General features: G+C 39.0%; 2 protein-coding genes across 5 annotated transcripts; one reads left to right on the plus strand and one right to left on the minus strand.

Moving 5' to 3' along the window:
- Window positions 1-864: 864 nt before the first annotated feature.
- On the plus strand, window positions 865-15,310 carry trappc13 (trafficking protein particle complex subunit 13). Of its 2 annotated transcripts, XM_050052942.1 has the most exons (13): window positions 865-1,003; window positions 2,054-2,122; window positions 5,633-5,732; window positions 5,822-5,906; window positions 6,006-6,133; window positions 6,302-6,374; window positions 8,074-8,118; window positions 8,564-8,581; window positions 13,236-13,369; window positions 13,461-13,659; window positions 13,749-13,849; window positions 14,766-14,913; window positions 14,998-15,310. In XM_050052942.1, the coding sequence occupies exons 1-13, from the start codon at window positions 958-960 to the stop codon at window positions 15,103-15,105; spliced, it is 1,254 nt and encodes a 417-aa protein (XP_049908899.1). In that variant the 5' UTR covers window positions 865-957; the 3' UTR covers window positions 15,106-15,310. The 2 variants fall into 2 exon arrangements, with proteins under 2 accessions (XP_049908899.1, XP_049908900.1); XM_050052943.1 differs by lacking the exon at window positions 8,564-8,581.
- Window positions 15,311-16,414: 1,104 nt separating this feature from the next.
- On the minus strand, window positions 16,415-27,296 carry sgtb (small glutamine rich tetratricopeptide repeat co-chaperone beta). Of its 3 annotated transcripts, none has more exons than XM_050052954.1 (12): window positions 27,219-27,296; window positions 24,789-24,901; window positions 24,331-24,434; window positions 23,472-23,547; window positions 22,331-22,430; window positions 20,357-20,461; window positions 20,099-20,237; window positions 19,929-19,991; window positions 19,425-19,462; window positions 19,235-19,318; window positions 17,353-17,473; window positions 16,415-17,268 (listed from the first exon to the last, which is right to left on the minus strand). In XM_050052954.1, the coding sequence occupies exons 2-11, from the start codon at window positions 24,886-24,888 to the stop codon at window positions 17,362-17,364; spliced, it is 921 nt and encodes a 306-aa protein (XP_049908911.1). In that variant the 5' UTR covers window positions 24,889-24,901; window positions 27,219-27,296; the 3' UTR covers window positions 16,415-17,268; window positions 17,353-17,361. The 3 variants fall into 3 exon arrangements, with proteins under 3 accessions (XP_049908911.1, XP_049908912.1, XP_049908910.1); XM_050052955.1 differs by having other exon boundaries at window positions 16,415-17,247; window positions 24,789-24,904; window positions 27,219-27,291; XM_050052953.1 differs by having other exon boundaries at window positions 24,789-24,904; window positions 27,219-27,291.
- Between the last annotated feature and the right edge of the window lie 34 nt (window positions 27,297-27,330).

Below are 27,330 nucleotides of genomic sequence, written 5' to 3' on the forward strand. Positions count from 1 at the left end.
TTCAGGACATTCTTCAGCAGCTCATCAAACAAAACAGAGCATAAGCACAAAATAAAGGATTTTTAAACAATAAAAGTTATAAAACTACAAAAAGCTGCAACTGAAGCAACAAAAGATACTACTAAAACATTACACTAGGCTATATGTCTAACTTCTGCTGAGCTTTCCGTATCCTGATTTGATTATTTTTGGATGAGGCCAAGTTGAGGATTTCTTTTTTTTTTTTCCTTTTTTTTGATGGAATAATTATGTAGGCCTAATAGAGTTTTGTGGTATCTTATTAAGAATCTGCAGGCATCTCAGCTGTGCCAGTTTGGGTGCCATTATAAATAATTCAGGTCACTTTTGTGATTAAACTGATTAACTAAAGCTGCTACTGTCCTGGCCTAATGTAGTACAGGCTCAGACCACTAGAGGTCAGCGAAGAACAGCAGTAATTCTTCAGGATATTGTCTCGGATATTGTGGATTCATATGGTGTAACATTGTGCAGTGACAAATTAAATTTCAACCATAATTACAGTAAGATAATATGCATGGAAAATTACAGTATTTCAACATACTGGACAGCCACAATAATATTTTAGCTATCATTTTACAATTTGACAAGCTGACATATTGTCATCACAATTACAAATGTCAACAAAATTAATAAAGACAAACTTTCTATGTTCTAAATAAATAAAGAAAAGATTCAAATGCGTTTGCCCTTTTCCAAAAAGAGGGAGAAAAAGGAAGAAGAAAAGAACATTTAACAAAGGAAAATGACAACTGTCGGATGTTGTAGTTCCCCTCCTAGACTAACAATGGCAGCATTACATCTCGAGAGCATCCCAAATTAAAAGACAAAGAAGAAGAAGCACTTCCTGTAAGGTGAAAGTTCACAAGCTAGCCCGTGACAGCAACCAGTTAGCATAGTAGCTAACTTCTCCCCGATAAAACAATTTGCTCTGTCAAAATGGATGTAAATCAAGCGAAACAGGAACACCTACTCGCATTAAAAGGTATTTTAGTGTCTTCACGACAACATAAAGATAATGTTTCCACATGATGTTTTAGGGGTAAAACAGACGCGTTAAATGTTTCAGAGCACTGGGTTGTTGACATTTGTTGTTGCTGACAGCGCTAGCTAAGATAATATTAAACATTTGCAGTTGATAACATACATGCAATATTGTCTGTGACATGTGTAGCCTCAATTAGTGCTTTTTTGAATCTCGAAGCTGAAACTGAAAGACACTTTGTATCAGTATTTTATAGCAAGAATTATACCATAATAGTTAGCCGAATGCTGTTGTGGTGTTAGCTAAGTTAGCTAAGAAACCTAGCGTGAGTTTACTGATGTGTCAATTACGCCCTGAAAAACTCTAGCTTTTTTTTTCTTTGAGTTGTTATGCCATTGTTATTTGTCTGTAAATATGCTCTTTTCACTGTAATATAAAGTACATGTAGAGCTACTGACAGTCAAATTATGTGTCAGACTGAACTACTTAGGTCCTTTACTTTAGTAAGAGTAGAAGTACTATAGTCTCGAAATACTCCATTACAATTAAAAGTAAAAATTATCAGCATAATGTACTTTAAATGGCTTTTAAGTGTCAAAAGTAAAACTCAGCATTGCAGAATGTGTCCTTTCAAAGTGATAATATTACACAATTTTATATTATTCTGCTTCAATCATTTAATAAAAGAGCATTTTAATGTTTTAATGCGTTAATATGGAGCCAGTTTTATGCACTTTAATACTGGGCAGATTGATAGCAGAGTGCTGTGTCATACCATATAAGCTTATCATGTGTTTTTGAAGTAAAAAAGTAACCAGTAGTAACTTTAAATGTCTATAATAGATGATGACCTGTTGTAGTCATATGCTGGAATGAAAACCTGCATGCTCTCTGCAAATGACAGGGTAATTGCCAGCAAGTACTGAAGTTATTGGCACGGAGATATGTTTAGCTAAGTGGGAGAGATCACTTTACAAGCACGGAAGCATCACCACATTAATTCCCCTACTCGTGTGTATAATTGCTAACCAGTGTCACTTTACTTTACAGTGATGCGGTTAACAAAACCAACACTCTTCACAAACTTGCCAGTGACATGTGAAGATCGAGATCTGCCAGGTAAGTCAAGTTAAATATGTATGTAACAGATCTGTAGCAGAAGAGAATTGTCAGACCAAAGTTAGTGTTGTTTGCAGGGTAACCACCACAACACAAGGTATGACACATGTGTTAGTTAATGGCTTATTTTGTGCCTCCTTTATCTGTATTTTAGTTAATGACATTGAACTTTGATTGATCAAAATTAGTAGCAACCAGCAAACAGGATGGGAGGCTTTGATAATACCCATTAAACCAATAAAAATCTAACCAAAATGTCTGCAGAGTTTGGTTACATAAGTTTATGTGGTCAACAGTCATTTTAAGGTTCATTGCAAGATCAAGTAACCTGCATGTCTTGGCACTGTGAGAGGAAATGGGAGCACCTGTTGGAAACCCAAGCAGACATGGGGAGAGCATGCAAACTCCACACAGGAAAGCTCCGGCAAGGCACGTTCAAACCCTGGGTCTTTTTGCTGTGAGGCAACAGCGCTAACAGCTGAGCCACTGAACTGCTGTTATTAATAATGTCAGTTTGTTCATTGCAAGGTTCCTAGTAATGTGAAAGAGGACAGGGGGAAAAAGAAAACATGAATGTAAGCATGACAATCCTGGGTCTGTAGACCCTGAAGTTATTACTAACGATTTGTTGTTGGCGTGTAGAGATTCAAAGGCCGAAGTCTTAGAATAACAGCAACAAAAGAAGTCTATTTTGGACGATGTTAGGGAAGATTCTCAGTCATCCAGGTCATGGTAATTCTAAGTGCTATATCGTAGGCAACTGGACTTGCTTGAATTTCTTTAGTTCAGAACTGATGAAGCCTCTTGGATGAGAGGTGAAACGTCTTCAAGAAGCGCAAGGAAATCCAGTTGCCTACAATACAGCACTTAGAATCTATTTTGGACGCTTCCAAACAACCAACGGTGAGTTTTTACATGCAAGTACAGCAACAGACAACCCAAGAGGTTTTACCAAACTTCTCTGGCTCTTCACTCACGTTTATTCCAGTGAATTTAATCTCAATAAAGTTGCTTAAAAACACCATTGTCAACTCAAAATATGAACGCGGTTTATATAGTGATGTGCACAAAATGAAACAGAAGGACTGAGACCAGGCTTTAGTGGATCTTTTCCTTCCGGTTGTTGCTTCTGCTTTTCCAACCCCCCCCCCCCCCCCCCCCCCGAAAACTTAAAAAACCAACAGCTAACACTCTGTGTTTGCATCAGGATTTCACAATCATCCCACTCAAGACAGCACACAACACTACCATGTTTATGTTAAAATCTTTGTTTGAGGTAGCAATAGTAAACATCTTAATGTCATATAACCTCATGAGGCCAACGTTCAGGGAATGCAGGCAATGAACAAAAGGTGCATTCATGTTTTTAATCTATGCCTTTAATAATGAAATATAATGTGCTGAAGTGTCAATGATGTCATGATGCTAAGACTGGTTGCCTATAATTTAGGCTGTAGCATTTTTGAAAATTTTCCTAAATTTGTATTTCTACAAAGGGGGAGTTCTGTATGATCTAGTAATGGAAAGACAAACAGGCAAAATGTCAAGCCTCGTCAACTTTATTTATACTGCTCAATATTACATATCACAATTTTGCCGTCGTGGGCATTACAATCTGTATAGCATACGGCATGCATAGAGGGGAAAGTGAAAGAAACTGCAACTGAGGAGGGATCCCTCTCCCTTGACAGTCAATCGTGCAATATGCCGTGTATACAGAATAGATCATCAAAATAACATGGAGCAACTTCAGGCGTTGCCAAATAGATCAAAAAACAGAACTTGAACCTCACAACCTCCTCTCCTCCATGTGAACCATGTGTATTATAGATTTACAGTCTCTGATCCCTGTCCCAAATTTAGACAGTAAGCCTGCTGAGTGTTTCAGTGTTTGTTTTCCCCTCCGTTGAGAACAGCTCAGATAAATGTGTTTGCTCCGCTGGTAACTGAACTCCTCACATACCATAAATCACTTTGACACTTCCAGGTAGGATCACTATTTATACAAGGGTAGCAAATATTCAATGAAGTGATGACTAATCTTCAAGCACACAATAATGAATTAGTTGAATTTGATACTAGAAACATAAAACCGTTTCTGATTTTGTTATCATGCAGCACCTTTTACTCCTGAGTTGACTAATAAGTTGTTGTTATGAATTATAGAGGCAGATGTATTAGGAGGAGTGATAACAGTAGTAGAAGTAGTAGTATTCATATTAGTCAGTGAGTTTATGTCAGTGTGAGATGTATGTGGCTGACTTGTTGGACAGAAATTTGAACCCAATGAAAACCGCTCTGGTTCAGACTGCTTTGAAACCTGATCTTCAAAGGACCTGTATTTCTCTGTGTGTGATCCTCCCTGCAGTGCTCACAGTACTCAAACACTTACATAAAACCTTACTGTGTCAAAACTCTCTGCAACTTATATCTTTACACAACCCACAGACAAGTTAGCGAAAAATTTATATTTTAATGTGGTAGTTAATGCAAGCAGCATTGCTCTGCTGGGATTAGACAGGTGTGTGAAATATTGTGACCAACTTCTAAGATCTTAAAGCTGGCGTGTGGGACTTTTGACTTTCCCCTCTGGCAAACAGAGTCATTACACAAATACTATTGACAGGTGCTTATAGGCGTGTGCCTGCAGGTGAGCTTAGCACATCTCCTCTCACAGGAGCGCTGTCTTAAATCTTTTTTGACTTCAATCCTTCCTTTGAACGTGTAGTTTCTTTTTATCTGGACGCCTCTGAGGATTTACACCATAGCTTCCATCATACTGTCAACTTACATTGTATCAAAAGAAAACATCAGAATCATGCACAAACAGATGAAACATTGAAAAAAAATTAAAAGAAGTGCCAAACATAAAGGTCAACAAAAACAAAACAAATCTAACTAAAATAAAAAAATGAATAAAATCTGTCCCCCCTTTCGTTCTGGCTGGTTGACACACAGTAAAAGACATTACTCCCTGTGTTCCTGTGTGGGAAAGTTGCCACAGACCCTCGCCACCAAAACTCCAGTGTACTGAGAAATACAGAAAGCCTTTCCTGGTGTTGACAGGTTTAATCACCTTTGTGAAAACTCGTTTGGAAAGGGTTTGAATGTAACAGATGTTCATTTACATTTGAAAGTCCCGCACTCTGGCTTTAAGGCTGATTTTCAGATAGAATCTAAATTGCTAGGTTTGCATTTTCCCCTGGAATTCACATCCTTTCTAATGTTGAGAAATCATCTTGGTGTTTAGAGTTGTCACTATAGTAATAACATATTTTTGTTTGTTCGTTAATTACCACTATATTTGGTACAGGCTACTCCTGGCCCAGAGATGATAAGCTGCAACATTGCAACACACATTTTGTACAAATACATCAAACATCCTTTTTGTGTAATAGTTCAATGGTGTTCATTATATCTTTAGTTTATGATAATGACTAATAATATCCTAACATGTCTGAGATAAAAGAACCTAAAGTCATTATCCTTTTTGTGTTTTTTCCTCTACAGGGGATTTGTTCGGTCAACTTATGAGAGAGGATCCGTCCACCATCAAAGAAGCAGAGACTTTAATGCTGGGAGAGATGCTCACATTACCACAGAACTTTGGGTAATAAATCAGCTGTCAGAGAATTCAGTAATATACAGGACTCTGAACATTTTAAAGATTTGACTTTTCCACATCTCTACATTACACAGAAATATTTTCCTTGGTGAGACCTTCTCCAGTTACATAAGTGTGCACAATGACAGCAACCAAGTTGTGAAGGACATTCTTGTGAAGGTACTGTTAAAAAGAGAAATACCTGTCCAACATGTAGTCCACACATTACACTTCTGATTTACCCATAACTATCCTGCTGTGTGACGTGATCCTGTACAGGCTGATCTACAGACCAGCTCACAGAGGCTCAACCTCTCAGCGTCAAACTCCGCAGTAGCAGAACTCAAACCTGAATGCTGCATCGATGATGTCATCCATCATGAAGTCAAAGAAATAGGAACACATATGTGAGTGTTTTTCTCACAATATTTACTCTCATCTTTTTTTATTTATAGCAACCTATTGTGCCACTAGAACATCCTCCCAATTGACCAAATAAGGAAAGCAATCATTCTGGAATTAACTACATGTGTTTTTGGTTTTCTAAATATTTCTCCCTCTCTTTCAACATCCAGCTTAGTTTGTGCGGTCAGTTACACCACTCAGTACGGGGAGAAGCTCTATTTTCGGAAGTTCTTCAAATTCCAGGTGAGTTTTATTTGAGTTCAGGGCTCAACACTAACTATTAGAAGTGGTTGCCAGGCTAGCAGCTAGGCATTAGCTTTTGGTTGCTGCGACTGAAGCTATGGTTGCCATTTTTCGCCGCCTTTTTATTTCAAATAATTGAGATACTATGCAGTTATATGTCAGCTTAATAATGAAGATGTGACATTAAATAATGTTTAAAAGCTAAACTATATTGTCCCCATAGAGCAGAAAAGATTCAGCCAGAGACTTTTAGTTTGTTTGAGATCAACTCATAATTTTGTTAACATACCAGGAATCCTAATGATAATAAGGAAAGAAAAACATAACTATATAACATAACATCAGATGTTAATCTCCAAAACGTTACTGTAAATTAGCCTATTATAAGTTAATAAAGCAAACGTATCTTAATGTAAACAGCTGAGATTCAACAGATATAAACGCTCTTTGAAGGTCTAGTGTGTATGATTCAGTGGCATCCAGTTTGCTAAGCATGTGGGAGAACTGCGGTGCTCAACACAAAAACGGGAATGGTCCTTTCTAGAGCCTGAGCCAGTACTTGATTTGTCCATTTTAGGCTGCTGTAGAAACAACATGGTGGACTCTGTGAAAGAGGACCCGCTCCATATGTAGATATAAATGGCTCATTCTAAGGTAACAAGAAGAAAACTTTTTTTCAGGTGATTATACACTAATAAAAGTATTTATGAATATTAAATGCCATTTCTGCCATCAGTAGATGCCCCCTAAATCCTACACACTGGACCTTTAAACACTGTTTAAACACAGTTTAAAGAAATCTTACACTGGCATTGCAGCACATTTTTTTCAGCCCAGCTTGAAAGAAATATTAAATGATACCATTTATTGAACAGAGTTGGTGTGATGCTGTGTCTACAGGGGATGACAGCACCATCAGGTTAACGATAGCTCAGCAGGCTGTTCCGACATCTGACAGCTGACAGCAAACATCCCCAAAATAACAGGATGTCATCAGCAGCAAACATGTTTTTTTACTGAGTTAGTTTCCCAAACACAGCGAGCATCATTAATCTCCTGCAGGCCTGAAGCTTGTCACTCACACCAGTTCAGATTCATTCTTTATTTAAAGACCTAGCAGAAGAGGTGAGGATATAAAAATGTTCTACAGAGATCTCCTTGTTGGCGGCTCGGACCTTGCAAACAGGGGTGTTAATAGGCCTATCAGTGGGTGGGCCAGCTCTTGCAGCCTTCACCTGTTTATCACCTATTATTCCTATGTTTTTATGTTAAAAAGTTAGCAAGAAGTGGTTGCCAGTCATCTCAAAATAGTTGCCCGTGGCAACCTGGCAATTGTTACTGTCTAGCCCTGCAGCGTTTTCATTAGATGGCAGTGGTTAACTCCTGTGTAAGCTTGAAGGAGACCTGAGAAATGTCACAGGTCTACAACAGAGCAAATGTAATTACCATCCCAGCAACAGATTTGGTTTCTTGAACTCTTCGGCTCTCAGTTTGTGCACTTATTGTAACCCTCTCTCTTTTCCTGTCGCAACCTTTTCAGTACAGCCTGTATTACCCATCCAATTTCAATTTCTTCCATTGCTTAGCTGAAGATTTCCAGTCTGATTAGTCATTTTCACATGGAAATATTCCTTTCTGCCAAATGGAAATACATTGTGAGAAAACGACGGGGTTCAGTTTGCAATCTATTTTCAATCAGGTTTTGAAGCCGCTGGATGTGAAGACAAAGTTCTACAACGCAGAGGTAAGTCAGCCCCGCGAATCCAAGCACCAGCATCATCCAAAATGTCAACATACAGATTCTGTGCACTCATATCTCTCACCACGTCGTTCTGCAAATAGAAGAACTGTATTGTATGACATGCAAGTTCTTATTGTAGCATATTCGACATGCTTCATATCATATTTCATTTCATAGTTTGGAACATTTCCATTTGCTAATAGGAGCAGTTAGTATAAAAAAGGTCTCGTGGAAAACACTTTTACCTCCAGAGGCTTTAACAAAAAACAACATACTGTTTCAAGAGCTGGAGATCAAGTGTTTTCCTCACAGAGGCAACAAGCTTTTTCCTTTTCATTTTCATATCAGTAGCTTTTTATATTAGCGGTATGCAAATATTCATTGTCATCATCTTTGGCATGTAACTTCATTTGTTTATTATTGTCTTGTATTTTATTTTCTCCATTAGAGTGACCTCAGTTCTGTGGTAATTGTTCCTTCTGTTCTCATCGCTGAACATTAGCTTCTCTTAATCCTTTTTGGTGCAGCAGACTTTGTCTTTCTGGGGCCAATAGAAAGGTGCAAAGTAGAAGAATGGAAAGCAATATATGAATGATAAAATGCCTGCTGCAGATAATCAAGTGGCTGCATTAATTTAACACCCTGACATGAACTTTCCATTATTTTTCAGTTGCCCTTTCTTTGGACGCTCATGCTTTCTTGCAAACTCATCCTACACAGGGCTTTGACTTTTGAATTGAAGATTGTGGTGGGTGGGGAGTGCATTGATTATACAGTTTATCATCATTGGCGAAATCATGCACTATGATTTAATTCTCATTTTCTATTTGTCAAGATTTAAATGATTGCATAATATTTCAGACATGAATAATGATGCTCAAATGCTTCTGAATTTTTAACTTTTGTACTGCTGGGTTGAAGGTGTGATACAACAGGCCAATTAAGGCCTAATTGTCAGTGATTTTAAAACCCAAATTGCTTTCCTGTTCCAATCATTTAGCATTGGGTTATAATTGTTTTAGAGTTTATGAAACAAATGTATTTGTTTGGATGTAATACAATGTGAGGTGTCAGGTATCAGTTGGAATGGCTTTGCATGAACAGAGATGCTTAGCTCTGTGATTTAACATTAACCTCATTCAGAATGGTTCATGGTCAGTTCTTATGAATTGCAAGGCATGAACTAATCTCTCCTTCTCTCTCATTGTATCTTACTGTATAGTAGAGGTTGCACTGAAAGTTTAACAGTTGTGAAAAATTATTGAGTGTTACTTTTCCAAAGCATCAACTAGTTGCCTACAATCCTGTTCAAACACCATGTCAAGGCATGTAAGGTGCCAGAACCATTGATCTCTTAGACAGACATATTCAGTAATTGTTTAAGAAAGTCATACAATGTTATTATTGTATCTTTATTTGCTGTAAAAGTAAGTTACTTCCCTTTTTAATAAACACATCCGTGTGGATATTAGCCATCAGTTATCAGCAATAAATGTAGTGAATTTGAATTATAGTTAACACTATGTATTAAGGTACACATATTCACCATAACAAGGTGCTAATTAGCATGCATATTGATAGCGTATTGGCTCTTTACTGGTCATTATACAATCAACGCTTTATTCTGCATGATCATATTCTACAACTACTAGGACACTGACAGAGTTTTCCATCAATATCCCCTTAATCACTGCAGATTTAAAGGAAGTAAGGAAGTTGTGTACATGAATTATGATCTTAATGTGTTTTGCTCAGTATGGGCCTAATAAGTTGGTAGTACCACAAGAATTATTATTCTACCTTAGTAACACTCCATAAATATGATCTATTGTTATTCAACAAAAGTGTAAGTGTTAATTGTGTCGAAATGTCTCCTCAAATTAAATGTTTCTAACTCTAATATGTTCTGCATTCTAACGTCAGGTCTTTCTCATAACTTACTCACTAGTAAGAGTTGTAGAGTTGCCTCCTCTTCCTACTTAGTAAATCTATTATAGCACACAACTACTGCAATTGACAGACCCTATTAGTAATAAGGCAGTACATTTTTATACCTCTGCATTTTTCGGGATGTCTGTCCATCCTTCTGTCCTTCCATCCATCCTATTCTCGTGAATGTGATTTTTCAAGAATGCCTGAAGGGAATTTCTGCAAATTTGGCGTTGCGTCCATCTTATTCTATTTATTGTGCTATCTTAAAAAGCCCTTGAGGGAATTTTTAAAAATCTGGCACAAACGTCCATTTAGAATCAATGATGAACTGATTAGATTTTGGTGGCCAAAGGTCAAGGTCACTATAACCTCAGGTCCGTCTCATTCTCAAGAATGCAATATTTAGGAAGGCCTTGAGGGTAATTTCTCAAATTTGGCACAAACATCCATTTGGACTCAATGATGAACTAGATTTTGGTGGTCAGAGGTCAAGATGTACAGTATGTGACCTCATCTGACTCATTATTGTGATCACAATTTCTTAAGAATACCTTAAAGACATTTCTTCAAATTTGGTACAAACATTCACTTGGACTAAAGAATAAATTGATTAGAAGTTTGTGGTTTAAGGTCAAAGGTCAAGGTCAGTGTGAAACAAAGTCAAACTATTGGCTACATATGAGTCTGGACAGGCATGGATGTTAACTGCATCTTGACTGGTTATCAAAGACATACAACCGTGAGGTGCTAGTTCTAGTTGTAATGAAAATAGTTTAACATTTCAGAAGTGTATCATTAATAAAGAAGATATTTCTACTTGTACTGACTTTATTATTATTATAATTTATTTATTTATTTATTTTTAACCAATGAATGGTAATAAAACCTGTGCATCTCAACAGACTTAATTTTGTTCTGGGTATAACCCATCACATAAGATTAAGTAATTTATGAACAACAGGTTTCTTAGTTCCTGTCAATTAGCAATAGGAGGCTATTGAGAGAAAACTCTTAGTTAATGGCCTAGTACTTGTAGAATATGGTCATGCAGAATAAGATGTTAATAAATGCTTTATAATGACTAAAAAGAGCCAATATGCTACTCATATGCATGCTAATAAGCAAAGCTGAGAACAGAACAGTAATTCAATCACTCTGAAATGCTCTGATGCAGATGACATGGCTGCTCAAGATAATCTGATTGGTTAAAAACACACAACTAGTTGATGTTTGAGAGACTACTGTGAATGGTGTATTGATTGGTAAAAATCAGTTTTTGTGCAACCCCTACTGTATACTCCGCTGGTCAGCACTTGCACTAACAATGTTCTCAAAGGTTCACTGAGCAAACTTCATAGAATTCAGTTTATGCGGTTAATGTTTATATGTTTGTCTTCTGAGTCTAGTTAATAAAGTGATACATTACATGACTCTCACATCACTTAAAGGGTAGCTTAAAGGAGAGGATAACATTTTACAAGTCTGTCTCAAAACATTAATCACATTCTCATATGTGCATTAAAAAAGTTACTGCTGTTTGTAGTTATTCCTCCTGGTCATACTAGCCTTAAAGGGATAGTGCACCCAAAAATGAAAATTCAGCCATTATCTACTCACCCATATGCCGAGGGAGGGGTAGGTGGAGTTGTGTTGCTACCCCCTCTCCCCTTGGATCTCCGCAAGGGATGTGAGGACTCTAAAACTTCACCTGAGCCTCCCTCGGTATATGGGTGAGTAGACAATGGCTGAATTTTCATTTTTGGGTGCACTATCCCTTTAAAAACATCCATCTCTAGTGGAAGTGATAGGAGACCAAAAATTGCAGTTCTTTTTATGTGCATAAAGGCACAGCTGAAAGTTCAGTTGAAACTTATACAAGGCTTCAGCAGTCTGAGTTGGTCAAATCAAGTGGGTTTTTTCCAGAGTTACCATTTTAGTACAAAATTTTCACTTTTTGATTATCTGGACATGTTGCTATGGAGGGATAATACAGCAAGCAAATGTCTCACTAAAAACATTAATTTTAGAAGATGTCTGCTTAGTGTTTCTATTCAGACTTCTGTAGCAATATATTAGCTTTGGTTGAATTTTAAAATGCATTTTTGGGCTGTGGGTTTTGTTTCTCTTTCTTATTTTGTGAGGTGCTATTTATCAGTCTAGATTGTTTTGGTGTGATTTGGTGCGTGTCGTCGAGTGTTGGAAGTAATGGCCGTAGAGATGTCTGCCTTCTCTCTGATATAATGGAACTAGATGGCACTCGGCTTGTGGTGCTCAAAGCACCAAAAACAAAATACACATTTGAAAAACTCAACAGCAATGTCTCTTTACAGAAATCATGACCTGGATAATCCACAAAGCTTGTTGTGAGCAGTTTCATATGGGAAGTATTTTCTTTCTACTGAAATACACGTGCCAACCGTATCACTACGCAGAAGGAAGCATGCATCTACTCATGGATGAGAGGCTTGTGCTTGTAACAGCGTGAGATATTAACATTAATGGCATCCTCCTTGACTGAACCATAATCTTAGCTAGCTCAGTGGTGCTTGGTGAGCTAGCAGTAGATGTGCGCTCCCTTCTGTGTGGTGTTATGGTTGCCGTGTGTAGTTTGGTAGAAAGAAAATAGACTCTACATGAAACTGCTCGCAACAAGGTCTGTGGATTATATCGAGTATCCAGGTTCTGGAAAGACACATTGCTGTTGAGTTTTTCAAATGTGTTTTGTTGGCACTTTGAGCACCACAAGCCGAGTGCCATGTAGTTCCATTATATTGGAGAGAAGGCAGACATCTCTACGGCCGATATCGCCAACACTCAGCATTTCACACTAAAACAATTGAAACCGATAAATAGCACTACAGGTAGGAGCAAGAATGTGCATTTTTTATTTTTGGGGGAAGTGTCCCTTAAAAATCTTGTGGGGAAGGTATTCCTTATGGCTGAGATGTACAGGAGGAAAATTACAGCAACCTGCAACTATTCAAATGCTCATATTGATGTGTGAATGAGACAGACATTAAAAAAACTGAACCTATCCTTTAAGGCAGTAGGATTTTACACAAGCCTAACCCTCTATAATACCTAATGATAAAGTTGATGTGTTGCTCAGTTGGCCTTGGAGATGATGTCATTGTACTTAATCGTGAGTAACAAATATAAGTTAGTGACTCCTGGCCTCTCCACTCCAGACAGATGAAGTCTTCCTGGAGGCTCAGATCCAGAACATCACCACTTCACCAATGTTCATGGAGAAGGTCTCTTTAGAGCCCTCCATGATGTATAATGTCACAGAGCTCAACACGGTCACAAGTGGAAATGATGGGTAAAAGCACTTTAGTTTACCTTAATATTCTTTCTTCTTGATGTATTTACTGTCAGCATTTACACTCTTATTTGTAACTTTTTACTGCCAGAGAGTCCACATTTGGGAAAATGTCCTACCTGCAGCCCATGGACACACGGCAGTACCTGTACTGCCTGAAGCCAAAGCCGGAGTACGCGGAGAAGGCAGGCGTCATCAAGGGTGTGACGGTGATAGGCAAGCTGGACATTGTATGGAAGACCAATCTCGGGGAGAGGGGGAGGCTACAGACCAGTCAGCTGCAAAGAATGGTAATAGGATGCATTTTTGACAATCAACGGATGTCTTTTTTCATCCTCTTATGTTTATTTTTGTTATGTTTCTGTCCTATGTCCTCCAGGCTCCAGGGTATGGAGACATCAGGCTGTCTTTGGAGATGATTCCTGACACCGTCAACCTTGAAGAACCTTTTGATATTATCTGTAAAATCACCAACTGCAGGTAAAAATCCCCAATACAACAGATAACCTTCACTACTTTTTAATCATTCAAGGGATAGTTAGATTTTTTAAAGTGGGATTGTATGAGGTACTTGTCCATAGTCAGTGTTTTACCTGCAGTAGATGCTGGTCAGCACGCCCCCAGTTTGGAGAAGCAGGCTGACATGGCAGCTAAGCAGTGTACTGCTGCGGAGGGGTCAGCAGCAAATCGTGTTTTAGTCACGTAAAAAAATCACAATCAGTATTAGTTTTTCGCTATTTTGAGAATATTTTCCTCGCTTTAACCGTGACATCAGACAACAATTTTTGATGGGGAACTGAAGCCATTATGTTGCTTTTTTCAGAGCCAGACTCCATGGAGAAAAACAGTAATTTAACTTTATTGAACACAGGAGCTGCTGGTCTACTGCTGCCTCAAACAGTTAGTTTTTTTGTGTTATTTTGTGTGTTTGGCATTTGAAGTGGAGAGTTTGGATTCATGAAAGTCACACAATTATACAAACTAATTAATTGAGGCAGCGGTAGACTAGCAGCTCCCATTTTCAGCAAGCTTGAATTACTGTTTTTGTCAGTGCAGTCTGGTGGCTTTGATGAGAGCGTAGATGGTGAAACTGAAGTTGCAAACAGTTTCCCCTTTGAAAAGGGCTGTTGGCAGCAAGCTAAAGCGGTGAAAATATTCTCAATATAGGGTATACTAAACTGATATTGAGGGGGGTTTTTTAGGTGGCGAAATTGTGTTTTGCTGCTACCTGTGTCCACAGCAGTACATTGCTTAGCTTCTGTGTCAGCAGTCCTGTCCTCTTTTCCAAACTTGGGGCATGCTGACAGATCTCTATTGTATGTAACACACTGACTAGGGATATGTACCTCATACAACCCCACTTCACAACACCATTTATGTGACCTTTGTGTTGCAGTGAAAGAACCATGGACCTGGTGCTGGAGATGTGTAACACCAGGTCGATCCACTGGTGCGGTGTATCAGGGCGCCAGCTGGGGAAACTCAGCCCTGGTGCTTTCCTCTCTCTGCCCCTCACACTCCTCTCATCCGTCCAGGGTCTGCAGGTAGGATCCACACTTTAAGGAAACTGATGGTTGATATTCTCGTACTGTTCTGGCTCACTAATATCCCTCACTTCTTTGTTTCAGAGTATTTCCGGATTGAGACTCACAGACACATTTCTGAAGAGGACGTATGAATATGATGACATCGCACAAGTGTGTGTGGTCTGCCCATACACGAGCAATGAGTGCTAGATATTTTATTTAGCTTTTTGTGTTTTAGATATGAATGGACCAACAGTGGAATTCTGCACTTAACGTTGACATTTCACTCTTTTTGCAGCCTGAGGGGATAAAACTGTATTTTAAAATGAATTGTGAATAATATAAATCACTTTCTTTGAAAATAATTATGTAAATGTGCATAAATGTTAATAAAATCTCTGTAATCTTTGATTTCCTATTGCTTTTCAGAATTTATTTCGTGGTTGAGAAAGCCTTTGTTGCAAGGCTGGAATAATTAGCATTGCTACCAATGTCACCATGATGTAGATGACTTTTTCTTACTTTTGGAACTTAGGCCCTCTTTAGGACCCTTCTTGACTGGTTAAAGCCTGCATCTTCTACACCCAGAGATGGTCACAGACTTTCTGTTATAAATCAGCAGTCCAAGCCCAAGCCCCAAATATTCCAAATTATTTAAAAAATAAAAAAATTGCAAAAAGAAATGTGTGCCAGGACATGTAATCATAAAAAAATTAAGAAATTGCTGTTATTATTACTACTGGTTTGAGTATTATGGTGTACTACTGTTCTGCATGTGGTTTGTCCTAGTCATGCTGCTGTACTTTAGCAGAAGCTGTTATTTGACTGCTGTGAGTAGGTGCAATCAATATTGAAAAAATGTACTCTATTTCATAACTTTCAAATGTATTACAAAGTTGAAAACTAGAATGTAATACGGGTGTGACAGGTTATAATACTGTTCATTGTGACAGTGTTAGCATGCCATAAAAATGTCAAAGTCATAGTATAGTTTGTTATTTAATATGTAATAGTATGCCATAAAAGTCATTTATAAAAATGTCATAGTATGTCATAAAAAGTCAAAGTATGCACTTTTCCCATATAGCTTTCGATCATATGCTCGCTCCTAAAAATGGCTCTCAGTTATCGAAAATTTGAGAACCCCTAGTTAAAATGTTTGTTTCAAAATGCTCTTAATTGGTCAGTTTAGATGTTAAGTTTCTAAAAAAAAAAAAAACCAAACAAAAAAAACTGTCACCCTTGGAGGGTATGGTCAATAAGGGTGTAGGTTGAAAATGCCCCCCCAATGTTAAATGGGTGATAACTGCCCTGCTATGACATCATCAGAGGTGTTTCCTCAAATGGTGTGAAAAGTATTAAGTTGGTGGTGTGCCCCTTTAAAGTGTGAGACTGCTAAACTGCCAGGATTGTCTAGAGTGTCAGGTACATCTTGGTTTCAAACCCAGCATTGTCCACCATTTAAAGAATTTTACATGACAGACATCTTTCATATAATGATGACACAAAGACAAAAGCATAAGTGTGAGCAGTTGCTCAATTTCAAGACATTTATTCACATGTTTTAGACAAAACATTGTGCTGCCCTAGCATACCTATTTGTTTCCATAAAGCATCTGATCTCAAATACCAGATTTAAGAGCATGCAAAATGAACACTCCCAATACTCTTGTTACTAGTTAATGAACAATTAAATAGGTTTAAATGGGGGATATTTATTTTTTGCTAAAGTGCAATAACAACATAATGCAGGCTGCAAACACTGCTATACAATTACATGGTTGTCTTAATCAAAAGTTAAGTCGTACTCATTGAAAAGCAGTGATGTGAGTCCTACGTGTTCCCAGTAAACAAGTAGGGTCTGTCTACAAAAATAATATCAAACAAGATGCAATATAAACCTGATGTGTTACGGTTATTGTATGAGAAAAAGCTGAAATGTTCCCTGTAATGCCGTTAAAGTACATTCCTCCCTCACCCTCTATGTATCATGACAAGACAAAAGGATCCTTAACTCATAACATGAAGAGGGCAGTATTTTCAGCACATATAAAACACGATCTCTACAGAATGTAAAAGCACTGAAGAAAGAATTTACTCATGTTCCCTCAGTAGGCTGAATGACTTCTTGGCTCTTTTTATGATTCAGTGTTTACAATATGTTTTGCCCTACATGTGTGGGATGCCTCATTTCATGGTCCAGTCTCTAGGCCCTCATCTCTCCGCCCCGCAGTCTTTAGTCACAGTAAAGTGCCTTCAGCCCCATCCTTGTCTCTTCGGTCCAGCTATGCCGGGGATTTGATTTCAAGAAATGGGTGTAGAGATTGTAATCGCGTCGTATGGTTGCCCTTCCTTGGAAAAAAAAATGGGACACTGAAATAAAAAAACATGTTAATGACATAAATATATTCAGATTGAACACAACGTCAGCTGGGGTTTGGTTTAAAATATAAACACCTGAGTAGATCATGAGTGCTCCTCGGCGCTGCCGCTGAAAGAGCGGCTCCGGATGTGGTTCCTTAACTGCTCGATCAGCTCTGGGTTCTGCTGCTGGATCTGCTGCGCAAACTGTTGTCCCCTGACAGAGAGAAGAGATAACGTTATTTACCTGCTGAATTGCTTTCTACCAGAACAATAACTCACACAAAGCAAGATGAGAAATAGTTCTGTTTTTCAGATGCAGTACAAGAACAGAGAAGGATCTTATCTCCCCACATTGTGGACATTTACAGGACAGATACAGCTTGATACTAAATCAGAGATGTAAAAAGATTCTCATGATGGTTTACTTGGGATGAAATATGATCAAAAGAGAAACTGGTTCCCAACATGTCTGTTTGAGGCTCAGTGGTGTGAAAATGTACATCAGTTTTGGAGGTAATTAAACAAACTGCCTCAAAGTGTTTCCACCTTTCACATAATTTAGGAAAAAAAATGTACCGGTAACTGTCCCCAAATCAAATTTCTCTCCACTCGATGTCTGAGTATCTGCTACGTGGTGCTCTAACATCACAAACTGGGTATGTGCCACAGTTGGCAGCAGAGATGTTTGTACAGTTTTGCCACATGACATTGTTTCAGAAATATTAGATTATATTCAGACATATTATTCTAATTAACAGTTAAATGAGATGATTGATATCACTTTCATATCTGTACAGTTAATATAAAGCTACCACCAGCAGCTGGGAAGCTTAGCTTAGCATGTAGACTGAAAACATCAACAGGAAGTGACTGTGCCTAGCCAAGAAATCGTTTGGCACCTTTTTATGTAACTTCATATTAACCACACAGACCAAAGAATGTTTAAAATTTCCCAAAATGTTGATTCACTCCTTTAAAGGTCAAGTTTGCGATTCAAATCAAATATGCTTTTCACTTTATTCAGTGAATGTCTCCTCGTGGTCCTGTATCTGTCTATTTTGTGTGTGCTGAAAAAAAGGTGTTCAGACACAGTCCTTGATCTGTAAATGAAAAACGAGCAAAGTGGCTCAGACTGAGCCACACTACACTACATCTTAATTTCCTCTTTCACGTCCTCGACAACAAATGGAGCTACAGCTTGATAGTAATGAAAGGTTAATAACACTGGAGATATTATTAGTGCCTTTGAAGGAGCACTGACATAAGAGACAGATCTGTTTGGGTGTTGAGTTTAGATATCAACTGTCGTTCTCCACAATTGCTGACTCCACCTTTAATCTGTTATATTTAAAGGATCAGTTTGCCCCCAAAATCAAAAATACATATTTATCCTCTTGCCTGTCATGCTTTTTATGAATCTAGCTTGTTTTGGTGTGAGTTGCAGAGTATTGAAGTTATCAGCTGTAGACATGTCTGCCTTCTCTCCAATATAATGGAACTAGATGGCACTCAGCTTGTGGCTGTATCACTGCACAGAAGGAAGCATCTACTGCTAGCTCATCTCGCACCACTGAGCTATCTGACATAACAGCTCAGTCGAGGAGGACGCTATTAATGTTCTCATTGCTGTCACAAGCACAAGCCTCTTGTCCTTGAGTAGATGGACGCTTCCTTCTGCGATGTGATTCAGTTAGTGGGTGTCGTTCGGAAGAAAGAAAATATTTCCTCACAACGAGGGGGGGCTGAGTAGCTCACCTGGTAAAGAAGGCACCCCCAGCCTTTTAGTTCCATTATACTGGAAAGAGGACAGACATCTTTATGGCCGATATCTCCAACACACGCCAACTCATACCAATCTAGAGTGATAATTAGCACTACAGGTAAGAGATTAAGCTTATATAAAGCTATCTAAAATGAACAATAATTGATCAAACAGTCCCTTTAACCCCTTCAATTTTGAGCTGAGTGTACTTACGCTTCAATCAAGCTGGAAATGTCTGACAGTCCACCCACTCCTGCAGCAGGACCCCCGACTGCATTGGACATCATTCCTGACATACTGACCGCAGAGCGACACGACAGTGAGTCAAAGTATGCTTTGATACTGCACTTTACACCTCACCTTAAAGCAACCCTAAATGCAATCCATTCATTTTGACACTCACAGCTGTTGTACTTGTTGGTTCTGCATCACGCTTGCAGCCTGTAAGCAGAAATCCACTGTGTCTCTCACAAATGTATTATAAGGACAATTCATTTCTAAATACATTAGTTATTTTGTTTGAGAAAAACAATCTATTGCTGTACATATGCACATACATAGCAACCTGATTTAGATGTATCTTGTTATAATTGTTGCAGTAAAACTGGCATGCTTGAAGAAGCGTTCTTGGCCTGGCAGGCATTCTCATGTGTCATCGTTTAACGAGTCAAGACTCTCTGAGGCCAGACACAGTCCTTTCCACTAGACAACAGCTCGGTTGATTAACGGGCTAACTGTCACTCATGGGACTAATTAGGGAAAATATCTGGTCTAACCTTGCCAGAGACAAAACAAGCATGAGACACGTGTCTCTAGGACAAATGGCAGGTTTCCTGAACAGCACTAACCTCTTTGACACAGCCAGGCTATTTGTGTACAGTACATACATTAGCACTCATGCTCTTACCATGCTGATGAAGGCAGGGTTGTTGATTAGACTCGCCATGTCAAATCCCAATCCAGCAGCTATCTGTGGCACACAACAATAATGATGGCTCTGTAATATATGTCAGGTATAATAGGATATACATTATCTTACATAACCAAATGAGGAAAATACAGCTTGCTTTTCCTTACTGGGCTGGTCGCTTCTTTCTGCTTCTGTTCTGCAATCTTCAGGTTGGATTTGTAGGTGTCATTCTCGGGGTCTAATACCAAAGCTTTCTTGAAGTAGGAAATTGCCTCTGGAAACTTGTTCATAGCTGTCAAAGCCAAACTGAAACCACAAATGAAAGGGACACACATAATTTTAGAAAGACCTTGAAATATTATGGAACAGATTACACACTAAAGTCCTACAAAACTTGTTTTAATAGTGTCAAACATTAAACTCACCCCATCCTTCCATATGCTTTGCTGTAGCTAGGATCAATCCCAATGGCTCTCTCGCAGTCACCAGTTGCCTCTGTATAATTTCCCAGTTTACTGTGAGCAGCAGCCCTGCAGAGGGTTAAATTCAGATCCCATGGTTACCTTTATCACTGGCTTCTTTAAAGGAGCACTTCACCCACAAAATGACCATATGAATATCAATGACTAGTCTGAGTGGGCGGAAGATCGCTGCATAGATCAGCCTCTCATTGGGCGGAACGAGCCACCCGCTGAAGTCCCGCCCTACCACCTCTGGTTGCAGTTTTCAACACGTCCTTTACTAACTTTTGCGGTGTTTGATCTTGCGGGGATGTAGCCATTTTTCTGCCATGGTTGGCGTCCTGAAGGCGATATTTTTGTGGGCGTGTTACACCAAAACCTGTTTCCCCCCGGCAATATTTTTGCAAGCGCACTGTTGCTGTGGCACTGCCCAGAACGACTGTGATTGGTTAAAAGAAATAGAAGCAGCCGGGGCGTTTTTTTCTCCAATCTGAAAGTGAGAGTCGGCCCAGCCAGACCTTTCTTTTCTTGAGAAAGGTCTGGTGAGCGAGACTAATCAATTACTGACACGTGTTACATTGAATTTGTGAAGAAAAATGCTTTTCTTGGATGCTTCCATGGTGAACGGAGAATCCAAAAAAGGCAAACATTCTTTATGAATTAAAGTAATAAGGGTCCACTTTTAACAACAGCAACATCTGTTTACAAACTCTCCCACAACTTGTGCAGTATAATGCAAGTCTCATTTATCTAGTCGTATGCTCAGTATTTCCCAAACACATGCATTTTTGCTGAAAATTCTACGATATAAAACACTTCCACTTACGAGTAGCATGCCCTGAGCATGTGTAGGCATGTACATGTGTTTAAGCTCTGCAGGGTTCAAATAAATATGAATAAAGGAGACTTGGTTTATACAGCACAAGTTGTGTAAGAGTTTGTAAACTGATCTTTAGATATAGTTTTGCTGTTCTTAAATGTGGACCCCTATGACTTCAGTTCTTGAAGAATGTTCACCTTTTTTTGGATTCACCCTTCACTGTGTCCTTGTTGTGACATACGTGCATAATTTCAAATATTCAATCTTTTCTAAACTGTCCTTCAAGGTCAGCTATCAAGGCACTACAACAGTAATCATCCATCCTGCTGGAGTGTCCTTGAGCAAGATATTGCATTTCTTTCTGCTTCAGGGACGTCGCTCTGTTGGTAACAGTTCAAAGGATTTTACATCAGTGTGCGGCTAACACATGGGAGTCTCCATGTCGACTTGTTTATACATGGCAGAGGCAGAGACACCGGTCTGGCAGTACATCATGTCATGGTCTACTCTCTGATCACACATCAGTTGACCTTTTTTCACCAAGCGACCCCCATCACATATAGCAACCAGAAACCAGAAAAACAACGTTTTCGTCTAGAATTTAGGGTAATATGTGGTGAGAAATTGATATACAAATGGTGGTTCTGTGGGTGAAGTATTTCTTTTCAGGACATCTATACGATGTTCAAAACATTAATATAGCAGCAAATAAGTATTTGCTATGTAAAGATATGGTAAAATAATGGCGTCTTGATCACAGAATGAAGTCAGACTATCTCTGAGCTTCTCTGTTCTTTGCTGTGGTATACGGTCCGGCCATGCATGCATGTTAGTGCATGTGAGTGCACATGAGTCCCTGTGTGTGTGTATCCCACCTCTAATATCGGGACAGCTTCATAATCAAGCATAAAGCCCACCCTCCGGTTCCCCCTTAAGTCAACACCATTAGCTTTGTCAGCACTGTTGGCATTGTTGGTGCTGTTTGCGCTGTTAGCACCTTTAGTTGCTAGCCACCAGCTCAGCCACCTCCATGTTGAGAGCCATGTGCAGACAACCTCTGAAACACAGATACACTCTAAGTAACAAAACAAGGGTTGTTGTCTGTTTGTTGTAAATACCTATTGCAGTAGTACACAGCATTTCTTAGGTCCAGGTCAATGGCCTTTGTGTAGCACTCCACTGCACATCTGTAGTTCTCTTCCTTCATGTGATTGTTCCCTTAAAAGAAAATATTGGATTGTTCACTGAGTTAACACATAGACAGACTGTGGTTACAACACTGCTCAAAAATGATCACAGAAGTAGCCTTGCTTTTTATCATCTTCAGAAATGGTTAGTGAGACTTTTTAATGAATGCTGTCGTACCAACAACACTTCCAATTAGGGCAGATGGACAATTATTAATATAAATAATAATTTACCTGATACGGGTACCAAGACATATTGAGGGCTGTGGTGAAGTTTACCAAACATCAGAATTAAGATAAATATGTCAGGTGTTTGCTCTCATTGTATCCTACAAAAGCATCAGTTTTCTTTCAGAGGTCAGTACTTTCCACCAGAACTACAAATATAGCCATCAACAAGTCAGTCTACAAGGTGAAAGGAGCAGCAGAGTTCCTAGATGTTCATCCATTAAGTAACTGGCTGCCTTTCTGATATCACACTTAATATCTAAAAGAAACTGTGAAACTACAGTTGTCCTTGTGGGTTAAGGGAAATAGTTCCTCATTAAGGCATGAACTATTGCTGGTTCCTCCAGCTAAACGTGTTAACACACATATGGATTATACTGATACAGAGTCTAAAAGATGAAGTTATTAGCACTTCACAGCCACCCTGACCAATGCCCCACTAAAAGAAACCACTTCTTCTTCTTTTTTTTTTTTTACAGTTTCAATGATCATAGTATATATCTTCCAGCTAAAGTCACACACTACTGAAATAGCCAGTGCACAAAGCGTACCTTCTCCATCTGATTTTATTGAACTGTCTGAGCATGTCTGTCTATTCTCCTGACCTGAAACACATTTGAGGCACATTTAATACTGTATTTATCAATTCTTCTGCTGCTGATCACTCCTCTGTTCTCTCTGTACTCAAGCTCTCCACCCAAAAACATGTCAAAGTGTTTTGTGAAGTCGCTCATAATTATGACATTGCTTAAATATAAGTACCTCAGACACTTGATGCTACAGAGGAAGGCACAGGTATTGGACTTGGTGAAATTAGAGTTAGAATTAAGAGACTTAACATTACCTTCATTCTTGAGTTGCTCAGCTCGTTCAATGTCTTCTGGAGATGGGGAACTCTCTGGTATGGTTATGTTGTCATTCTAAGTAAATGCAAAACAGAAGAGTCATTACATCCACATGAAATGAACTGTGAATAAAATGTGACTTTGTAGTTAATAAAAGGCCAATATTATGGCAGGCAATTTGACTTGACAGAAGGAAAAGCACAGGTGGAACTAATATCATTAAGGATGATTCTACTCTATTTTGTCTTGCCAATAACCAATGCCAGTGAGCCAGCATGTGCTGGCACAGTCTACAGTGTTGACTGTGGACGTGCTTCCTTCATATGTTAAAGGGACATTTCACTTCAAAATCAAAAATACGTATTTCCCCTCTTCCCTGTGGTGCTATTTATCAGTTTAGATTGTTTTGGTCTGTGTTGCTGAGTGTTGGAGATATCAGCTGTAGAGATGTCTGCCTTCTCTCAAATACAATGGAACTAGATGGCTTGTGGTGCATGCTTGCTTCTGCGTGGTGAAGGTAGGAAAGAAAATAGTTCCTATGAAACTGCTCACAACGAGGTCAGTGGATTATCTTGAGTAACTGGGTCCTGATTTCTGGAAAGTGACATTGCTGTTGAGTTTTTAAAATGCATTTTATTCTTTGGCGCTTTGGGCACCACAAGCTGAGTGCCATCTAGTTCCATTGTATTGGAGAGAGGGCAGACATCTCTATGGCTGATATCTTTAACACTCAGCAACTCACACCAACACAATCTAGACTGATGAACAACACTACAGCTAAGTGGAAAAATATGTAGTTTTGATTTGGGGTAAACTGTGCCTTTAAAGTATTGGTCCCGTGGATTGTACAGTACCCACCTTGAGCAGGGAATTGAGGAAGATCTCTGTCAGAGGCTGTGGCACAGCAAGATGGCAGTCACTGGAGCTAATCTTAAAGGTCGTCTCCAAACACTGTATCGCAACTGCGGTGACAGGATAATGTTGGTGAGACAAATTACACTTGTGAGATTTTAAGATTATAGCAGCCAAACAATTGGTCTTAGAGTTAACAGTATTATTACGGTGAGTCAGAGCTTGGCTGCACATTCAAAGTGAGAAATCCAAACCGTCCTGTTCATATAGGATAAAACACGCCACCGCACATACTGCACATAATTTCTTGTAAATCTTCGTGAGGATAAAACCCTCTCCTGTTCAGTCTCTTTATACCAGGATAGTGAGATAAGAACAAATGCATATAAGTACACTGAAATGATGAGGACACAAGCAGAGTGTCCTATATTTGTAAGGTATAAGTGCACAGTGAGTTGGCCTACCTTCGAGGCTCTCCTGCTCATCAGAATTCAAAGCACCGCAATGTGTTTGATCTCGTAGGAACTGCACAATAGAGAATGCCAGACGCTTCTCCACTGCCATTTTTACCCAGAAACTGCTGCACACAGGAAGTTGTTTGGGATGAAACAGAAAGGCGCCCACACAAAAATGACTATATAATTCATAGTGTGACACTTTATATAAGGGTATAAAACACATGCTTAAGTAATGCATCACTCATACATGACTCGTGATAAATTAATTCAGGATTTTTACAAATGGTTTCAAGAGTTGCTTTATTAAAAAAACAACCAAGTCACTATGAGTTAAAGTCATATGCATACATCTACGGTCAACAAAAACAATTTCTAGTAATAATATAACTCACAATCAGATTCCCGACACAACATCAATACCCAGCTTTTCTACTTTCATGACAGTGTTAACGTATGCTAAAACATGCCTGTCCATTCTCCCCTGATTTGTCAACTGGAAGGCATCTGCTAGATGTTTTTGGTTTTAGTGCATCCTGCTTTTCAACAACAACGACAAAATATCATAATAAAATTAATCAAAATTCACGTTCCATCCCCTAGATTGTAAATGTGACATAAACAAAGACTGCTGAGTCACGTGGCAACATGTAGATATTTCTTTGATCAAATCCATGTGTCTACAATGCCCTTTTCTAGGCAGTAAATAAATGTTTTGTATAAAGTAACTCTGAATGAGCAATCATTAGGTGATGATCCATTAACTGATCATATAAATTGATAGTGGCCTGCAGGCCAGTCAGGGGAACAAAATTTTCCAAATTGGGCCTCTCATCCACACCCACAGTGGTGCATAGACCTTTGCACACCCCCCGGCCCTGGGACCTGCATCATCTGTACCCTTTGACCCCCCGGGACAGGGCCTGGGTGGCTCTGGTGACCTGATAATTTAGTCTGGGGGACAGCAGGAATTCATGATGCTTCTTGTATTAAAGCTTCTGAAAACGTATCTGAAGTATTTCTCTATAAGATTAAACATTCATGACTAAATAAGAAACATTTTTTGGCATTATTTATGAAGAGATTAACAGCCAAACACCCTGCTAATTTGCTTCATCAGGACTGTGTGGGTGGCGATCATGTAGGACTTCATTACTCATAGCATGAATGTGATTGAAAAAAAATATGATTTCAGGGGGTTTAACTGGTGCATTAATGTGCACTAACAAGAATTATTAGTTATGAATAAGTTAAGCACATGTTTTGTACTCTTATCATAAAGTGTTGCCATACATAAGCTTATTGTTTATGTAATGTATGGTTACATGGGGATTTTCATGGCTTATTAAATGTAGTGAAAGCTCAGTCAATTATCAAACATAGTGCTGGGTAATTATTTATTATCTAGTTATTATTCAGGACTGGATTATCAACCGGACAGCTGCCCACAGGCCCCCTGCACCTCAATTGATTTTTGGCACTTTAATTAATTGCATTTGTTCAGGAATTTACAAATAATATCGACTTATGTGGACCCTGCAGTTTTAGCTTATTTAATGGGCCTGTTATACACAGACGCCCTGTGCTCACGTGGTACTCTTAAATAAAGTGCTGTTAAATCAAATTACCCAAATGTGGGCTCAATGGTAGGCTATATTTTAGCCCAGGGGCCTCCAAACAGGTTCATCCAGCCTTCTTATTATTCTATTATATCCCAAAAAATACAACTAGAAAGGATGCTGGTGGTGCATCTGGTTCTTGTTTCCAAGACAACTCACATGAGGATGAAAGCAAAAATTATTCTTGTTTGTAACAACAAAAAAACACAAGCTGGCTGTTGCAGTTTGTTATCTCTCTGTCTGACCAAAGCTGCTCCGAATCTATTAGTGGCAGCAGGGGGTAAACAAGGCCACCAAACTGACTGTAAATTAACTCTAAGGGATTTGCAGATACAAACACTGCCTCATATTTCCATCACGTGCTGATGCCATTCGTTGTTACGTTCATTTAGGTCTGGCAGGCACAGCCACTCCTCCCTCAGTGTGTGTTGATACACGTAAATGCAGTGATGCAGAAGCTGTGATGTAATACCATAAGGGGAGACGAGATGTTTATGAATTGAATTCATAATACAGGCATTATGTTTTTAAACAAATAAACATACAATGCATTCACTAAGACTACAACCAATGACGCTGGCAGGTGTTTGTCATATCTAAAAGCTCGTCTTCCCGGACAACAAGGCTCGCGCACTGTGCAGCCTGACTGTGTGATGCTGGCTAAAAAACACAATCCCAACACTGTGTCAACGAGGCAGCAAAACAGGCGCGAGGAGAGGAAGGAAAGGTTGCCCTCGTGTCCCACCCAAACACTATGAAGGCAATTTAAAAATAACATTGTATCAAAGGATGCTATCCAGTGTCCCCCCCGCCCACCTACCTGAGCTCTTATCCAGCTGTCTGCTGCTACCGCGTCATGAGGGCTTGTGTCGGAGCTGCTCGCATCCTCTTCTGCGCCTGCGCGGTAAAAGCGGAAATAAGAAGCGTTTTGC

This window comes from Epinephelus moara, chromosome 9 (assembly GCF_006386435.1).
Source record: "Epinephelus moara isolate mb chromosome 9, YSFRI_EMoa_1.0, whole genome shotgun sequence".
NCBI lineage: Eukaryota > Metazoa > Chordata > Actinopteri > Perciformes > Serranidae > Epinephelus > Epinephelus moara.